General features: G+C 35.5%; 1 protein-coding gene across 3 annotated transcripts in view; it reads right to left on the bottom strand.

Moving 5' to 3' along the window:
* The window catches only part of DOP1A (DOP1 leucine zipper like protein A), a 110,330-nt gene that overhangs the window by 54,364 nt on the left and 36,596 nt on the right, over positions 1 to 19,370 (bottom strand). For all 3 annotated transcript variants that reach the window (XM_082633287.1, XM_082633289.1, XM_082633288.1), the window contains 7 exons: positions 15,840 to 15,938; positions 8,041 to 8,140; positions 7,184 to 7,293; positions 6,142 to 6,250; positions 4,823 to 4,943; positions 2,079 to 2,198; positions 247 to 361 (listed from right to left, as the gene is read on the bottom strand). In XM_082633287.1, the coding sequence (XP_082489413.1) occupies positions 247 to 361; positions 2,079 to 2,198; positions 4,823 to 4,943; positions 6,142 to 6,250; positions 7,184 to 7,293; positions 8,041 to 8,140; positions 15,840 to 15,938 (774 nt within the window). The remainder of the gene's footprint in view (positions 1 to 246; positions 362 to 2,078; positions 2,199 to 4,822; positions 4,944 to 6,141; positions 6,251 to 7,183; positions 7,294 to 8,040; positions 8,141 to 15,839; positions 15,939 to 19,370) is intronic.

The raw sequence follows: 19,370 nt of genomic DNA, 5'->3' as shown, positions 1-19,370 counted from the left end.
TTCAATAACATGCAATTATGAAGTATATTCCATGTATTATATAAGAATTTTATATGTATTATATATAATGTATGTCAGAGGACAAAACACTTCAAAAATTTTATTTAAAATGCTATGCCAAAAGGGGGAAAAATCAAGTTAATTTAAAAAATGATATTTATTTGAAGATGCGGTCCATTTCCAAAATGAAATATTTGAACTACGTTATTACATTTCCTCAATATTTTTTCACCAAGGTGATCTTACCAAAGAAACTATATCCAACAAAAAATCCACCAGTAAGCAGAAATTGGTCAGCTGTAACTCAGATGAGCTGTTAATATCTCCAGGCCCAATCTGAAGTCTGGCATGCAGTGTCCTCCTAAAAGGACAAAATTCACTTTATCAAGTATCCTATCAAGTGATGACATCATTGTTTTTTAAATGAGTCATGTCAACATTGGGATGCACACGGTTAACTTCTTGTGATGAAGTATGTTCCCTTCCCCTAGGACACTACTGCATCTCTACACGGAAAATTCCCAAAGCAAGATTCCTAGGCTGAACCTCTCCCTATGACACCCATCCTGAACTTCCAAGTGTTCTGGGTGGTTCTATTTTGGACTTATTTCCTATTTCTCCCACTACAGATCTCATCTCCTAGTTAAAATGGACTATTTGCTGCTTGATTTCTAACCTCAGGGCCTTTGTTCATACCAACCTGCCCCCCTGGATAGGCACCCTCTCCCAGCCTCATTTGCTCATATCCAAATGCAGCCATCCTTCAAACAGTACCTCCTCTAAGAAGCCTCTTCTGATACAAGTAGTAGAGATTATTCCTCCAACAAATATGCGCATTAAATCACATTAATCCTATCTGCCCATACACTGCCCTACACTCTGAAGACAACAAAGTAAGAATATGCTACAGTCCCTAGCCAGCAAGAAATATAAGCCTATAGACAAATAACGTAACAATGTGATAGGGTAGGAGAAGTTGATTCTGATGGGAGATTTGAGGGAGTCATAGAAGGCTTCTGAAAGGGGGGTGACCTCTTTATAGGACCTTACCAGATGGGCTAGGGAGAAGAATATTTTAGAAAAAATAACATGAGTGAAAGCTCAGCAGCATCACTGAAGGCTCAGTTAATGTTGTTCAAGGAATAGTCCAGGTTAGCTAAAGAAGGGTATATGTGTATGTTTGTGAATGTGAAAACGAAGTGGAAACCTGGGCCAGGGCCAGGTGGTGAAAAGACACCCACAATTCCTCTACATTCCTACCACATCTTAGTCTCTCTCTTAAGGCACCCGTAACCTTTAATTTAATACAGTACTAGGAATATGCATGAGAATGTCTTACTTGTTCCTGCTGTGAGCTCTTTGAAGACAGGCACTCTCTGTATGTCTAGCATAGTGCCTTTCCACTGGGTGCGCAGTAGCTGCTCAATGAGTAAGCAAGCAACTTTCTAAATCATTAAAGGGATTAATTTTATATTTTTAAGAGACTTCTAATCTCGAGATCATAAATGCTTACTTGTTGACTCTATGCTCCCAAGGCTTGAGAGGTTAATCTGCTGCTGAGAGAATTTGGTCTAGAATCCAGACAGAAATTCTACCCAGGTTCACTAGTATTACTGGGTTTTCAGAGGATTTTTTAAGCTTTATGACCTAAGGAGTGGATGATAATATGGGCTGGTTCTATGTTTTTAAAAACATAAAAGTGACCGAGGACTTCTTTGTTATTCAAAGTGAGAAGCATTTTGGGAAAGTGTGCTGAGGCACCAGCCACAAATTTGCTATTTTCTCTGCAACAAAGAAAAACTGGATTACTATAGATTGGAGAGGGAAAATCTTTCATCTATGCTGGTGACTGAATGACTCATCTCTAAACTCCTTTTCAAATCTAAGATTATACGATCAATGATTCTGTATTCTAGAGTGACATGTAGAGACAGATTATGGCCATTAAATGATAGTTGTCAGGAGTAGTAGTAAAATGTATAAAAGAACATTCTTTTCATTAAACTCAAGAACTTAAAAAAAATAAAGACTGGCTTTGAATGCTATTAAATGAAAATGAATAAAACAGTTTAACGTACCTACAACATTCTTCAAACCAACGTGCAACATAATCCCACATATAATAAGGCTCAAAGGAATTAAAGAGAAGGTTGGCAGTTTTAATCAGTTCTGCTGTTTTCTTATTTTCCCTTAATTTACTAAAAAAAAAAGAAAAAACAAAAACTGATAAATATAACACCTACTTTTTCAAATTTAAATGTGAGTGGAATATTGTTAGGGGAGTACATATTCCTAAGTATTGGCTAGATAACTTGCTAGTGAGAATATTGCAACAAATGATTTTTTTTTTTTTTTTGCAGTACGCGGGCCTCTCACTATTGTAGCCTCTCCCGTTGCAGAGCACAGGCTCCGGACGCGCAGGCTCAGCGGCCATGGCTCACGGGCCCAGCCACTCCGCGGCATGTGGGATCTTCGCGGACTGGGGCACGAACCCGTGTCCCCTGCATTGGCACGCGCACTCTCAACCACTGCGCCACCAGGGAAGCCCAAATGATTTTTATCTACTATCACTTTATCACTTTATGTGTAGTTATTTTTCCAAATTTGAGTTTTCATAACTCAAACGTATGATCAAGATCAGAAATTAACCTTGCATAAGAAAAACAGCTGTGCTTCTAGCAGAACAGGAAGTTCTTTTTTTTTTTTTTGCGGTACGTGGGACTCTCACTGTTGTGGCCTCTCCCGTTGCGGAGCACAGGCTCTGGACATGCAGGCTCAGTGGCCATGGCTCACGGGCCCAGCCGCTCTGTGGCATGTGGGATCTTCCCAGACCGGGGCACGAACCCGGGTCCCCTGCATCAGCAGGCGGACTCTCAACCACTGTGCCACCAGGGAAGCCCAGGAAGTTCTTTTTGAACTATTTTGAGAGCCTGATGGTGAATTTGGCATTAAATTCCTTTGTTTCCCTTGGCACATATAAACTGAGTGGTGATTTTTTTTAAAATTAATTAATTAATTAATTAATCTTTGGTTATGTTGGGTCTTCGCTGCTGTGTGCGGGCTTTCTCTAGTTGTGGCGAGCGGGGGCTACTCTTTGTTGTGGTGCACAGGCTTCTCATTGCGGTGGCTTCTCTTGTTGTGGAGCATGGGCTCTAGGTGCACGGGCTTCAGTAGTTGTGGCATGCGGGCTCAGTAGTTGTGGCTTGCGGGCTCTAGAGTGCAGGCTCAGTAGTTGTAGCACATGGGCTTAGTTGCTCCGCGGCATGTGGGGTCTTCCTGGACCAGGGCTCCAACCCGTGTCCCCTGCACTGGCAGGCGGATTCTTAACCACTGCGCCACCAGGGAAGGCCCGGTGATTTGATTTTGACAGCCTTGATTCTGAAAGAATTTTGTCTGCTTTCCTGTACTATTCAGGATTTGTTTGAGAAAGGTTAAGTTTATCTTGGTGAGTTTCAATCAAATTATTATTTTTAGCTTGAAAAACAATAACAACAAAAAGAAGTAATACTGTCAATAGCCACTCTTACTGTAATTCCATCAGGGAAAAATAACTTCGTTATTTCAAGTGGGAGCCCTCTAGCCTATTAAATACCCACTTAAGTACCATCTCCTGTCACCCTTCCTAACAATTAAAACAATTATTTTTCTATATAGTGATGTACTGTCAATACAACTAGCATGTTATAGCACGAAAAGCTAATTAAATATTCTATGGACAAAATAAATTATCAGGCAGTGTACAGAATGCAACAGAGTACAAGGTTAGTCAACATTAACTGCTCAAACAAAAATCAGAGGGGATTATATTTATCAGAGATCAAAAACTGTCTTAAAAAGTCTTAATATATAAAAGTATGCTTTAGGAAAGCCCAGGTTATCTCCAAAGTGTCACCAAGGTGACACTAATAAAATGCAAAGTGAGAATTCCCTGGCAGTCCAGTAGTTAGGACTCTGCACTTTCACTGCTGAGGGCCCAGGTTCTATCCCTGGTCAGGGAACTAAGATCCCACAAGCCATGCAGTGCAGCCAAAAAAATTTAATTAATTAATTAATTAAATAAAATGCAAAGTATGTAAAAGAAATTGTTGTCTTGGATCCTTTGTCATAATGATAGATGAGACTGGAAAACAGGTAGGCTCCTTAAAGTAGAGAAGAAATGAAAAAGTAAGACTTTGTCAGCATGTATCTACCACTGACTTAGAGAAGAGGATATGCTAATGTTATATGACTTCTCCCAGGGATTAAAAAAAATGTGTATATACACACACACACACATATATATAGAAATAATTTGAAAGAAGAAAGAACCATCACTTGAAAAAAAGTCTTTAAAGAACACCTAGTGCCCTCTGCTTCATTTAAATCTGTGTTCACGTCTTTTTCTGACCTATGCTTTGGTCTCCTGAGTGTGTCAAGGCACCAAGAGGGCACTACCCCAGGCAAACTACCAGGCCTGGTTACCAAGCAAGGTATGGCTTTCATTATTAACTGACATGCGAAAGCTAATCTCTTGTGAGTTTGATAAGTGTGAATGAATCCCTGGAATCTGTATCTTCACAGTAACTGCTAAAATTTAGTTTTCTAACCTGGTGAGGTTGAGAACCAACCCTGGAAGGTGGTGGCATTGTACACAGCACTCATGCTACACATGCCTGTTTGAAAGGTCAGTGCAGTTAATTACGAGAGTTCACATTACTAAAATATAGTGATACTTTAAATCAAACTGACTCATTCGTAACACAAATTTCATATAGCAATGTCTACTTTACAAATATTAATAAAAGAGGACCTTTGTGTCATGCTTAATTTTTTGGTAATCCACCTGCTTAACTGAGCGTGATCCTTGCTGAAGGGTGGTTCCATCTGAAGATCCAATTCTGCTTTACACTGAGAATATAATGTTCTAAATACTTCAATGAGGACATCTTCTAGAATTACAGGTCCTAAAATTAATATACATATTAAAGACAATAATTAATATTACAAATCATGATTATCTACAAATTGGCACAATTAAAGTATGCTTTAAAACAGGTATTTTGAAAAAATAATGTTTTTTCCAGAAATGAAACTAAACTTCACATCCTGAGAGGCTAAGAGTAAAATAGTAAATAACTGAACAAATGTTTATTTAACTATATAGGTTGACTTAATAAATTATAAAACCAGGGAAACTGGTTTTGCCAGTTAATAGCTCTATTAGCTTGGACAAGTTATTTAACTTCTTTGAGCTTTGGTTTCTTCATGCAGAATGAGGATAATAGCAAACTTATGGGACTATCAGTGTAAGGGTCAGGAAAAATTCTGTAAGATGGGCAGCATGGTTCCCAGAATATAATGAGTACTCAATGAATGTAACTTATATTACTATTATTAATTAAAATAATACAAAAGTGCACAAGGCTAAACTTTACTGCTATAAGAGACGCCAATCTCCTCAGAAAACTTCCTGAACTTCCATCTATTACCACGTAATAGAGCCACTCGTACAACTCAAGTTATTTTTATATTTAAATTGTTTCATTTTTCTTTTAAGAGTTGGTGAGAGAACTTATGCATATTTGCTAAAACTTCTGCACATAATTTAATAAAACTACATACTTTATTATTTCACTTTATCGTTGCTAATATAGTTTCAGTTTTTCTTAATTTCTGTCCCAGGTGCTGTAACTATCTTCCCAAGAGATCTAGTATATAAGAAGTACACAGTGAAGAAAGGGAAAACACATAAAACAAAGGGGATGTGGGGAAGAAGGTTGAGGGGTATGACGAAAATATTTTCACTCAAATCCTTGAATTCTGTCAACTGTAAGATAGTCATGACAGATGATCAGTGTTTCGATTTCAGTACCTTAATCAGGATTAAGAGGGGCTTAGATAGCACCTTTAAGGTGACTCCTCTGCTACCTACATAGTACAGGGTACACATATGATAACATACCAGCTGAATGTACATCTGTATCTTCTTAATGTTCTAGAGTGAATTTTAGGTAAGGAATTGTTGAGAACCTGTATTTAAAGGCCACCTCAAAATATAGAAATTTTTCTAAGTAATGACTTTGTCTTATTTTTATCATGAAGCAATACAAAACAACCGCATATGATCTTATGCCCTAGGATAGTTAGGATAGTATATATTACCTAGCTCAGGTTTGTCCAGTAAACTGATTAAAATACGAAAAGGTTTTAGATCCTGCATTAAAGTGCTCTCTTCTCCAAATCCATTCACTTGTAAGATCCCCACCATTGCCTTCAAAGAAGAAAAAGTACATTAGTCATTTAAGTAAACAAATTCAAAGATTTTTTCTTAAGAAAAATATTTTTATATACAACCATATGTAAACAGAGATTTACATCTCCTATTGCTTTTCTGAAGTTCTTTTGCTGAAGTTGGCTTTTTTCCTCTGCTAGGGGGAAAAGAAAAGTTATATTCATTTATCTTGACAGAAGAAGAAAGGGCTTAACTTTTCCACCTTTTTTTCTAGATAAAATGTAAAGAAAATCTAGAAAAATAAATTTATGAATTATTTGATTTCCTAAAAGATAAAAATGTTCCTCTTGACTGTCAACATGCCCCAAACTATCACTCGTTATCATGGCAGCATCTACTATTATGCAATTATTTTCTCATTAGTAACTCAAAACTGTATTCTTATAACCTCACTTATTTCAAACTGTTTCAGATACCGTGTACTCTCTCAGTTTAAGATAGCTTGAATAAATTTAATTGAAGTAAAAATAATATGAAATAAGCCTATAGATCATTTTAATATTTCCATTACAAAAGTAGTTTTAACATTTAAATTCTTGTTGTAACCCAAATTTCCCTGGAATTTCAGAGTAAATAACACAGGTCCTGGCTCATTTTTGGAAGAGCTCCAACTTCCATAGGGCAGACAGGTGAGAAGCTGCAACTACGTTGTGATGAACTCATGAAAACAAAGTAAATGAAGAAAAGGATCTCAGGACTTACACAGAAGTGAGTCTAGCTTACCATTACTTACTTATGTTATTGCAGCCATTTGCTTGTTTACAGTCATTCTTAGGAAGTTTGTGAGTCTTGTCTCCACCCCTTCAACTGTAAATTAATTCATTTAAGGCAGGACTTTGTCTTATTTGTTATTTGTTGAGTAACTACAGTGGTCACGGAGTAACCAAAAAATAAAATGAAAGCATCCATTACCTGAACCAACAATTCTTTTGAAAAGGTAGTGAAATAGTAAGTAGCGTGTTCTTCGGGATTGCTGTGTCTTGTGCTTCTGGGTCCTGTGATAGCACCGTTGTTATCAAAACCTCCATGGAAACAAATTGTAAAATAAATTAAAATGGAATTCTTAAAATTGTTGTTCACTAAATACCAAAACAGCAAATATCTCAAAAACAGCACTAAACACTTACCAATTAGTAGCCCAATCAATGTCAGCAAGAGAGATCATTTTAGATAGTTTAATAAAGGGAAACCAATTCAATACATAAGTGAGTATCATAGTAAACTTCCAGAATTATCTTGGTTTTTTTCAAACAGTGAAAGGACTGAAGATTCAGAAAATCCCAAATAAGTTATATTGTGTCTTCTCACTCTAGGCAGTGAAGAGTTGTGAAGACAGGCCAAACACTCACAAAAAGTATGGAAGAACAAAGTGTACACAATATTTTACTGTCTGAGTGGGAGACAGGTACCATTTGTGGGACAGGAGTACTAGTCCTGATTCCTTTCAAGTTCTGGATATTATGTCATTATTTTAATTATGAATTTATCCTTCTTTGTCTACATACATAGAGTATAACAGCCTCAATTTATAAGGGGAAAAAAATCTTGTCAAAGGGAAGATGACCTATAGATTAAAACAGCTTCTTCAACTAAGAAGCTTTTGAGATTTCTTCATACCATACACAACTCATACTGTCTTTATTTTTATTGTCTATTTAAGTAAACTTTTAGTTTCTTAATTTAGGACATACATAAACTTGATAATACTTATGTATGGAACATTTCCCTTCATCCTTTCCTGGCTAAGACCACACATATCAAACACTTACCGAGAAGCCAGGCATAAAGTCTTCGGTTCAGGGACATATCCCTCCTTAATACTACGTGCAGGGCTGCTGACAAGATCCTTATCATGTCTGGTCGAGTGGCCTGCAACAGTTGGGAATGTGGTTGTACTTAATCACATACAAAAATATATTACTTTCTTTCCTCTTTAAAAAAACAATACCTCACAATACATTCAGAACCTGAGGGTTTATGAGGTACTTTCATACAACATCATCTCATTTGATCTTTCAAACACAGGAATTATTACTGCCATGTTACAGATTAGGAAACGGAAAAGCTGGATAACACAGCTATTTAACTGCATAGCTAAAACTATAACTGAAATAGTTTAACCTCCATTTTACATTCTTTATCCTATCCAATATTAGCAAAATCTGTCAGAAACAAAGAAATTGGAGCCAGAAGGGGCAGACACAAGAAAATAATATGCCTTTAGCCTTTCACATTCATAGTGGTGTCAACTGACTAGAAAGAAACTCTTCAGAAGTTCACTATCTTCATCAATTCCAAGTCTTTCATTTCTTGTTCTTTTTAAAATTTTTATCCTGTAGTATTTCAAACACGGAGAAATCCAGAAAACAATATAATGAACCCTTTTTGGAACCATCACCCAGCTTTAACAAATCTTAATTTCTTTTTTTCATTTTACTCCAGGTCTTTTAAAGAGAAATAATTCACTTTTTTCTTTGCCTCTTTCCTAATAGCCTTAATTAGATGTTTAAAATATGATTTACTAAAGGAGATCTGGTTTTAGCTAAAAGGGTTCAAGTTAAAAGGAAAGCAGTTAATTAAATGGCTGTCAATTTTAAGAATATTACTAGATAATCACTTTAGAATAGAATTTTGGAATTTGAGCATTAGAAGGTATGGTAGAAATCACCTAGTCTCACAACTACTTTAGAATAAAGGACCAGAGCCTCACAGGGCCTAAGTACTTAAATGCCTTGTTGGTGTCCAGCTGATAGAGAATGCACCTCTCCTTAATCAGACTACCCAACTTTTTACTACACCATGCTTTTTGACAGACAGTATTAGAAAGGAATTCACCCAACCTGCTTATTTTAAAGGAATCTTAGAGAAATAATTGACATGTTACAGAACACAGATCATCAACAGCTGCCAAAATATGGTCACTCATCTGAACACAGATGTCTTCTATTCATCTAAGCAATTCTCAAATGGTGGTTCCCAAACTCCTGGGGATCTCTAGGAGCCTTTCAGGAGGACCACAAGGTAAAAAAAAAAAAAAAAAAAAAAAAAATTTATAAAACAATACTAAGATGTTATTTGCCTTTTTTGATGTGTTAACATTCGCTCTGATCATGCAATACTGGGTAAAACTGCTGGCATCTTAACACAAAAAGAAGCAGTACCAGCAGTGGCATCCACTGTACTTGTAGTCATTGTATTTTTTTTTACTGTTAAGTATTTACAGTAAAAGTCAAAAACAAGAAAAGAAAAAACAGTCAGTTTCACTTAAGAATGTTGATTAAACAGCAAACATTTAATTAAATACTGACTCTTGAGTACCTGTCTTTTAATATTCTGTGTAATGAAAGGAGTATACATAAAGCACTCCGACTGTAAACTGAAGCACGATGGATGTCTCGAGGAAAAGCACTTGTGTGACCATTTGAATTGTGAGGTGAACTGCCAGCTTTTTGTCACAGAATACCACTTTTACCTGAAAGAATGACTGATATGATCTATGACTATTCAGGCTTGGACACCTGGCAGACATTTTCTCAAAAATAAACAAAGTGAGCCTGTCACTTCAAGGGAAAACAATTAATATTCATTGTTACAAATAATAAAATTTGAGCTTCCAAGAGAAAATTAGAATTTTGGAAAATTTGTATTTGGCTTGAAATTATATTGAACTGAACTGAACTGGCTTGAAAGCTTCCCAGTACCTAACAAACTTTACTGATGAGATCAGTGGTGATACTAGTGAATGTGATTGTTGTTGTGTTAAAGCTTGGGAGATATGCATAATTCAGTAAAACAACACTTTCCAAACAACCAATCATGATGTTACAAAAGCATGTATGGGTAAAAGATCTATTCAAAGTGCAAGACAGACCAGTGGATTTTTTTTTTTTTTTTTTTTGCGGTATGCAGGCCTCTCACTGTTGTGGTCTCTCCCGTTGTGGAGCACAGGCTCCGGACGCGCAGGCTCAGCTGCCATGGCTCACGGGCCCAGCCGCTCCGCGGCATGTGGGATCTTCCCGGAACTGGGCACGAACCCGTGTCTCCTGCATCAGCAGGCGGACTCTCAACCACTGTGCCACCAGGGAACCCCAGACCAGTGGATTTTAATGAAACACACTATGAAAAGTTCATTGATATGGTTTTAGACTTCATATTACAACTAATTTTTAAAAAAACTATAAATGTTGAGTTTTGGTGTAGTAGCAAAGAAAAATATACTATATTAGCAAAAAAGACTATTGAAATACTCCTTCCTTTTCCAACTAGTATCTGTGTGAGATCAAATTTTATCCATATACTTCAATCAAAAGAAAAAAATCACAACAGAGTGAATGCTGAAGTAGATACGAGCATTCTGCTTTCTACTATTAGACCAGACGTTAAAGAGATTTTCAAAAAATATAAAACAATGCTAATCTACTAATTTTTTTAATGTGTGGGAAAATACTCTCATAAAATATTATTTGTACTCATGTGATAACTTTGTTATTGTTATTTTAAATGATTAGTAAATATTTTAAAATTTGTAAGTTTTAATTTATAATATGATAAACATAGATAGATCTAACCTACATAAGCAAAAGAATTTTTAGGATCCTCAATATTTTTAAAGAGTGTAATGGGGTCCTGAAACCAAAGAACTGCTGATCTACCTATTTAACCTCAGATATGTAGGTCACAGATATTGTCACAAGATATGAAAAGTACTAATGTCTTCCAATCTTATTTTGAGAGAAAAACTTACTTTCCTAAGAAAGTAAGAAGTCACTTCTTGATTACTACTGACATCACTACGTATTGCTAATATGGAAAAAAATTCTATTATAATCTCAATTAAAGGTCTAACTTCTAGAGATTAGGGTCAACTTTCCATACAATTAATAAAGAGAGTCTAATAAACTTGTAAAGTGCTAACACCCCTAACAGCAATCACTCTTTTTGGGATAAGGTAATGAAGGCTCTCTTAAATTACCATTACAATCAATACTTGTTATGAGTTTATTACATGCAGGACATGGAAAGGAGGAAAGTGGGGAACAAAGATTACTCTGTCATGATCCTTTGATCCTTTTTCTCAGGTAATCTAACAATATGGTATAGTAATGGGGGGGAAGAGTATTAGAATTTGTCTGGGTGGAGTATGCACTTTAAAAAAAACATATTCAACACAGCTATTGTTTTCATAATACAAATTATAGAAGGAAGGCAGAGAAAATCCTGGTTGGTAGGGATAAAGAGGTGGTAGAGTAAGAAAGTACTGAAAGAAGCTCAGGCTGAAAAAAGGTTGAGAAGTACTGGTCTAGTGAGATTACATTGTTCTTCTCAATTTAAGTCTACCATGACTTAATTTTTTAGATCTTGCTGAATCATCTATCAGTATACTGAAGGAATAATAGCGTTGAAAGTTTGAAAGGGAAGAAAGCAATGGGAATGTTTAAGAGTAAAGGTTAATACGTTTTTTTAAATAAACATTTTAGGCTTTTGAGCCACATATATTTCTTTGCCATAATCTCCTTTGTTTTCCCTTTCTTTCTTTCTTTCTCTCTCTCTCTCTCTCTTTCACATCTGTATTGGAGTATAATTGCTTTACAATGGTGTGTTAGTTTCTGCTTTATAACAAAGTGAATCAGTTATACATATACACATGTTCCCATATCACTTCCCTCTTGCGTCTCCCTCCCTCCCACCCTCCCTATCCCACCCCTCTGGTGGTCACAAAGCACCAAGCTGATCTCCCTGTGCTATGCGGCTGCTTCCCACTAGCTATCTATCTTATGTTTGGTAGTGTATATATGTCCATGCCACTCTCTCACTTTGTCACAGCTTACCCTTCCCCCTCCCCATATCCTCAAGTCCATTTTCTAGTAGGTCTGTGTCTTTATTCCTGTCTTGCCCCTAGGTTCTTCATGACATTTTTTTTCTTAGATTCCATATATATGTGTTAGCATACGATATTTGTTTTTCTCTTCCTGACTTAACTTCACTCTGTATGACAGACTCCAGGTCCATCCACCTCACTACAAATAACTCAATTTTGATTCTTTTTATGGCTGAGTAATATTCCATTGTATATATGTGCCACATCTTCTTTATCCATTCATCTGTTGATGGTCACTTAGGTTGCTTCCATGTCCTGGCTATTGTAAATAGAGCTGCAATGAACATTTTGGTACATGACTCTTTTTGAATTATGGTTTTCTCAGGGATATGCCCAGTAGTGGGATTGCTGAGTCATATGGTAGTTCTATTTGTAGTTTTTTAAGGAACTTCCATACTGTTCTCCATAGTGGCTGTATCCATTTACATTCCCACCAACAGTGCAAGAGGGTTCCCTTTTCTCCACACCCTCTCCAGCATTTATTGTCTGTAGATTTTTTGATGATCGCCGATTCTGACTGGTGTGAGATGATATCTCATTGTAGTTTTGATTTGCATTTCTCTAATGATTAACGATATTAAGCATTCTTTCATGTGTTTGTTGGCAATCTGTATATCTTCTATGGAGAAATGTCTATTTAGGTCTTCTGTCCACTTTTGGATTGGGTTGTTTTTTTGATATTGAGCTGCATGAGCTGCTTGTAAATTTTGGAGATTAATCCTTTGTCAGTTGCTTCATTTGCAAATATTTTCTCCCATTCTGAGGGTTGTCTTTTGGTCTTGTTTAGGGTTTCCTTTGCTGTGCGAAAGCTCTGAAGTTTCATTAGGTCCCATTTGTTTATGTTTGTTTTTATTTTCATTTCTCTAGGAGGTGGGTCACGAAGGATCTTGCTGTGATTTATGTCACAGAGTGTTCTATGTTTTCCTCTAAGAGTTTGATAGTGTCTGGCCTTACATTTAGGCCTTTAATCCATTTTGAGCTTATTTTTGTGTATGGTGTTAGGGAGTGATCTAGTCTCATACTTTTACATGTACCTGTCCAGTTTTCCCAACACCACTTATTGAAGAGACTGTCCTTTCTCCACTGTACATTCCTGCTTCCTTTATCAAAGATAAGGTGACCATATGTGCATGGGTTTATCTCTGGGCTTTCTATCCTGTTCCATTGATCTATATTTCTGTTTTTGTGCCAGTACCATACTGTCTTGATTACTGTAGCTTTGTAGTATAGTCTGAAGTCAGGGAGCCTGATTCCTCCAGCTCCATTTTTCATTCTCAAGGTTGCTTTGGCTATTTGGGGTCTTTTGTGTTTCTATACAAATTGTGAAATTTTTTGTTCCAGTTCTGTGAAAAATACCAGTGGTAGTTTGATAGGGATTGCATTGAGTCTGTAGATTGCTTTGGGTAGTAGAGTCATTTTCACAATGTTGATTCTTCCAATCCAAGAACGTGGTATATATCTCCATCTATTTGTATCATCTTTAATTTCTTTCATCAGTGTCTTATAATTTTCTGCATACAGGTTTTTTGTCTCCTTAGGTAGGTTTATTCCTAGATATTTTATTCTTTTTGTTGCAATGGTAAATGGGAGTGTTTTCACTTTCAGATTTTTCATCATTAGTGTATAGGAATGCCAGAGATTTCTGTGCATTAATTTTGTATCCTGCTACTTTACCAAATTCATTGATTTGCTCTAGTACTTTTCTGGTAGCATCTTTAGGATTCTCTATGTACAGTATCATGTCATTTGCAAACAGTGACAGCTTTACTTCTTCTTTTCCAATTTGGATTCCTTTTATTTCTTTTTCTTCTCTGATTGCTGTGGCTAAAACTTCCAAAACTGTGTTGAATAATAGTGGTGAGTGTGGGCAACCTTGTCTTGTTCCTGATCTTAGTGGAAATGGTTTCAGTTTTTCACCACGGAGGATGACATTGGCTGTGGGTTTTTCATATATGGCCTTTATTATGTTGAGGAAAGTTCCCTCTATGCCTACTTTCTGGAGGGTTTTTATCATAAATGGTTGTTGAATTTTGTCAAAAGCTTTCCATCAATTGAGACGATCATATGGTTTTTCTCCTTCAATTTGTTAATATGGTGTATCACATTGATTGATTTGCATATACTGAAGAATCCTTGCATTCCTGGGATAAACCCCACTTGATCATGGTGTATGATCCTCTTAATGTGCTGTTGGATTCTGTTTGTTAGTATTTTGTTGAGGATTTTGCATCTATGTTCATCAGTCATATTGGCCTGTAGTTTTCTTTCTTTGTGACATCTTTGTCTGGTTTTGGTATCAGGGTGATGGTGGCCTCGTGGAATGAGTTTGGGAGTGTTCCTCTCTCTGTTATATTTTGGAAGAGTTTGAGAAGGATAGATGTTAGCTCTTCTCTAAACGTTTGATAGAATTCGCCTGTGAAGCCATCGTAAAAAATCATTCTTACCTTGCGGGCTGCTTGCACACCTCTCTACTGGTAAGTTCAGACTACACTAATATGCCCCAGCAGCCGTTTCTGTGAAAAGCCAGAGGCAGAATAAAGGCTCTTGGCTTAAGGATGGCAAGTCTTAAAATAGAAATGGGGTGGTTTATGTCCCACCCCTATAAATATACTGTTCCTATTACTAGGGAACAGTATAGGCAATGAAGTATAAGATTCTTCAATTATTAATAACTCAATTTCAACCTGAATAAAGTAATAAAGAAAAATTTGAGCATGGCCAATCATAATGAAAATTCACTGGTTATCTACTAACCACAGCTCTTACAAAATCCCAAATAATAGTCTTTTTTGCTAATGACATTTTAGAAACAAACTTACTTTTCCGAGGTAAAAGTTTTCCATTTCTTATTACATTTGTTAGGTATGTAGTTCCACCATTCTGAATACTTACACATTGGTGCTCTAAATTGCTCATCAGAATTTAGAACTCAGAAGAATTTAGATCACTTCCTTAAAAAATGAGGATAGTGATTAAATTAAGTTCCAGCTTCATTTACGATTTAAGTGAGCTATTCTCATCTGTCATGAAGTACTGTTGACCCATGAACAAAGAGGGGGTTAAGAGTGTCGACAGTTAATGGAAAATCCAAGCATAATTTCAGTTGGCCCTCCATATCTGCAGTTCCATATCCTAGGATTCAAAAACCATGGATTCTGTAGTACTGTAGTATTTACTACTGAAAAAAAATCTGCATATAAGTGGACCTGTGCAGTTCAAACCCTTGTTCAAATTTCAACTGTACTAGAGAATGTCAGAGTAACTAAATATTTAGCTTTCAAATTACAGCCAACTCTGCTAAGACATACATCCCCCAAATCACCAAACCAAGAAAAGATGACATTAGGACAGAGATAACAGCTAGGTAGAAGGCCTGGGTCTCAGAGTCTTGGCTTACTCACAGCTAGCAATGAATAACAGTACCTCTTGCTTTTTAAAGGTTAAAACTTTTTTTTTAAAGGTATGAAATAATCTATTTCATTCTTCATATTCTTATCAAAATCAATAAATCTTATTTTCCCCAAAATTTCACAAATTCCACTCCTTAAAAAGGGAACTTGTTTTCTATGTACTTACTGGTTTATAAAATAAAAGAATCCAACTTAAATCCAATTTTAAAAATAACTACACATTAGGAATCTATGAATTTCAAAAGAATGCCTTATGTTGATATTGGTATTACTGTTTTACCTGACTCATGTGGAATGGAAAACAGAAGAGTATGAGGTCCAGTGTGCTTCTCTGTACCAGTACACTTGAATCCTGCACCGAAGTGCTTACTGCTTCTACCTAAAATAAGAGAGTTTTTAGTATCTATTGTGTATTACCCTGGGAAATAGTTACCATGAAAATGTAACAATGCTTCATTTTCCTCAAAAAATAGAAGAATGCTTCCAAGTTTCTTTTATCACTAATTACACATTTTTACATTGTTTTGAATACGTAAATATAATAGTTTAAAATTAAGGAGCACAAAAGAGTACACAGCCAAAAGGTTCTCCCCCATCTGTTTCCAGCCACCCAGTTTTATTTGTGTAAACAATCAAGACTACCAGCGAATACTTTCTGCAAATATAAGTAAATAAAAACATGCATGCATAATCCCAAACTCTGCCTTTTTCATTTAACAACATACTCTGAAGAGCTTTCCTTCACAATACATAAAGAGCTTAATTTTTTATATCCAAAGAAATACTTCCTTTCATAGATGAATCCTAATTTATTTAACTAGGCTCCTAATGATGGACATTTATACTGCTTACAACCATTTACTATTGTAAATAATGTTGCAATATACTTACATAATATACAAGCACACCTATAGGATAAATCTTTCAAAGCAGAATTGCCAGATATTGTGATATACGCAGTTGCAATTTAAATAGTAAATTTTATTTAGTAATAGTAAATTAAATAAAATTTGTCTTAAGGTTATGTATATTTATATTCTCAACAGCTCTGTGTGACAATTTGTTTTTCCGTGTTAACCCACACGTTTTTTTTTTGCCAATCTGATATATGAAAATGGGTATCTTCATACAGTTTAAATTTTTATTTCTCTTCTTATAAATAACACTGAGAATTTTTTCATACCTTTGAATTATTTTTATTTCCTTACGTTAAGTTTCTGTTCAAATCAATTTTTCTACTTGACTGTTAATATTTACTTATTTATTTACGTAGCTCTTTGAATAATAAGGAGGTTAGTCCTTTGACTGTGATGTATTATAAACAGTTTTCCAATTATGACACTTGTTTTTTAAAGAAATTTTAAAAAATGACTTCTTTAAAACTTCCATTAAGTCATTAAAAGGAAATGTAACAATACATTTGGAAAATAGTTTGGTAATTTCTTATAACCTTAAAACATATATTAGGAGCAAATATAAAAGTAGATCTGTTTGAGCTTAGATTAGACACAATTTCTTAGATAATATCTAACACCAAAAGCACAAATGACAAAAAAGAAAACAGATAAATTGGATTTGATCAAAATTAAAATTTTTGTGCTTCAAAGGACACAATCAAGAAAGTGAGAAGACAATGGAATGGGAGAAAATATTTTTAAATCATATATATGATAAGAATTTAATATCCAAAATGTATAGAGAACTCCTACAACATAACAACAAAAAGAGAAATAAACCAAGTTAAATAATGGGCAAAGAATTTGAACAGACATTTCTCCAAAGATTTAAAGATGGCCAATAACCACAAATATGTTCAACATCATTAGTCATTAGGGAAATGCAAATCAAAACCACAATGAGATAACACTTCACACCCATTAGGATGGCTATAATAAAAAAGACAGACAATAACAAGTATTGAAATGGATGTAGAGAAAAGGGAACCCTCGTATATTGCTAATTGGAATGTAAATCGGTACAGTAACTTTGGAAAACAGTTTGCCAGTTCCTCAAAAAGTTAAACACAGTTACCATATGACCCAGTAATCCCACTGTTAGGTGTATACCTAGAAGATACAAAAACTTATGTCTACACAAAAACTTATACATGAACGTTCATAAAGAATTATTCCTTAATAGCTAAAAAGGAGAAGTAACCCAAACTGTAATCAACTGAATGATGGATAAATAAAATGTGTTATATCCATACAATAGAATATTAATCAGCCATTAAAAGGAATGAAGTACATGCTTCAATATGAACAAATCTTGAAAATATTATGGTAAGTGAAAGAAGCTATTCATAAAAGACTACATATTATATATTTCATTCATATGAAATGTCCAGAATAGGCAAATCTACAGAAACAGAAAATAGACAGTGGTTGCTAGGGACAGGAGTGAGGGAAAATGTGATGTGATTAATGGGTACAGATGGGGTTTCTTTCTGGGGTGACAAAATGTTCTCAAATTAGTGGTGATCATTGTACAACTCTGTGAATATACTAAAAACCACTGAACTGTTCAATTCAAAAGCATAAATTTCATGGTATGTGAATTATATCTCAATAAAGCTGTTATAAAAAAAAGTTAAACATATATTTACCTTATAAAGCAGGAGTCCCATACCTAGGTATTTCCCAAGAAATAAGAATATATGTCTGGATAAAGAAGATGTGGTACATATATACAATAGAATATTACTCAGCCATTAAAGAGAATGAAATAATGCCATTTGCAGCAACATGGATGGACCTAGAGATTATCATACTAAGTGAAGTAAGTCAGACAGACAAAGACAAGTATCATATGATATTGCTTATATAAGGAATATTAAAAAAAAGATACAAATGAACTTATTTACAAAACAGAAACAGACTCACAGACTTAAAAAACAAACTTATGGTTACCAAAGGGGGAAGATGGGGGAAGGGATAAATTAGGAGGTTGGGATTAACACATACACACTACTGTATTTAAAACAGATAACCAACAAAGACCTACTGTATAGCACAGGGAACTCTACTCAATATTCTGTAATAATCTAAATGGGAAAAGAATTTGAAAAAGAATAGATATATGTATATATATAACTGAATCATGTTGCTGTGCACTTGAGACTAACATTATAAATCAACTATATTCTAATATAAAATAAAAATTAAAAAAAAGAGGGACTTCCCTGGTGGTCCAGTGGTTAAGAATCTGCCTTCCAGTGCAGGGGACGCAGGTTCGATCCCTGGTCGGGGAACTAAGATCCCACATGCTGCGGGGTAACTAAGCCTGCAGCCTCTAGAGTCTGTGCGCCACACCTAGAGAGGCTGCGTGCCTCAACTACTGAGCCCACGTGCTCTGGAGCCCGTGCATCACAACTAGAGAGAACACACCCTGCAACTATTGAGCCCATGCGCTCTAGAGCCTGAGTGCCACAGCTGGAGAGAAGCCCGCGCGCCGCAACAAAAGACTGCGTGTGCCACAACCAAGACCCAATGCAGCCAAATAAATAAATAAATAAATAAATATGAAAAAAAGAGAAATAGTTGTAAATGGAAAAGAAATGAACATATGTCTATATAAATAACTGTATGAAAATGTTTATATTAGTTTTATTCATAACTGCCCCAAACTGGAAAGAACTCAAATGTTCATTAATCAGTGAATGAATAAACAAACTATGGTATATTCATACAATACTACACAGCAATATAAAAGAACAGACTATTGATACATGCAAAAACATGGATGATTCTCAAACACATTGTACAAAGTGAAAGAAACCAGACAACAGCTAACACTGCAGGATTCTATTATG

This window comes from Mesoplodon mirus (assembly GCF_964341445.2).
Source record: "Mesoplodon mirus genome assembly, chromosome: 10".
NCBI classification, from domain to species: domain Eukaryota; kingdom Metazoa; phylum Chordata; class Mammalia; order Artiodactyla; family Ziphiidae; genus Mesoplodon; species Mesoplodon mirus.
This window is presented reverse-complemented; position numbering and strand designations above follow the sequence as displayed.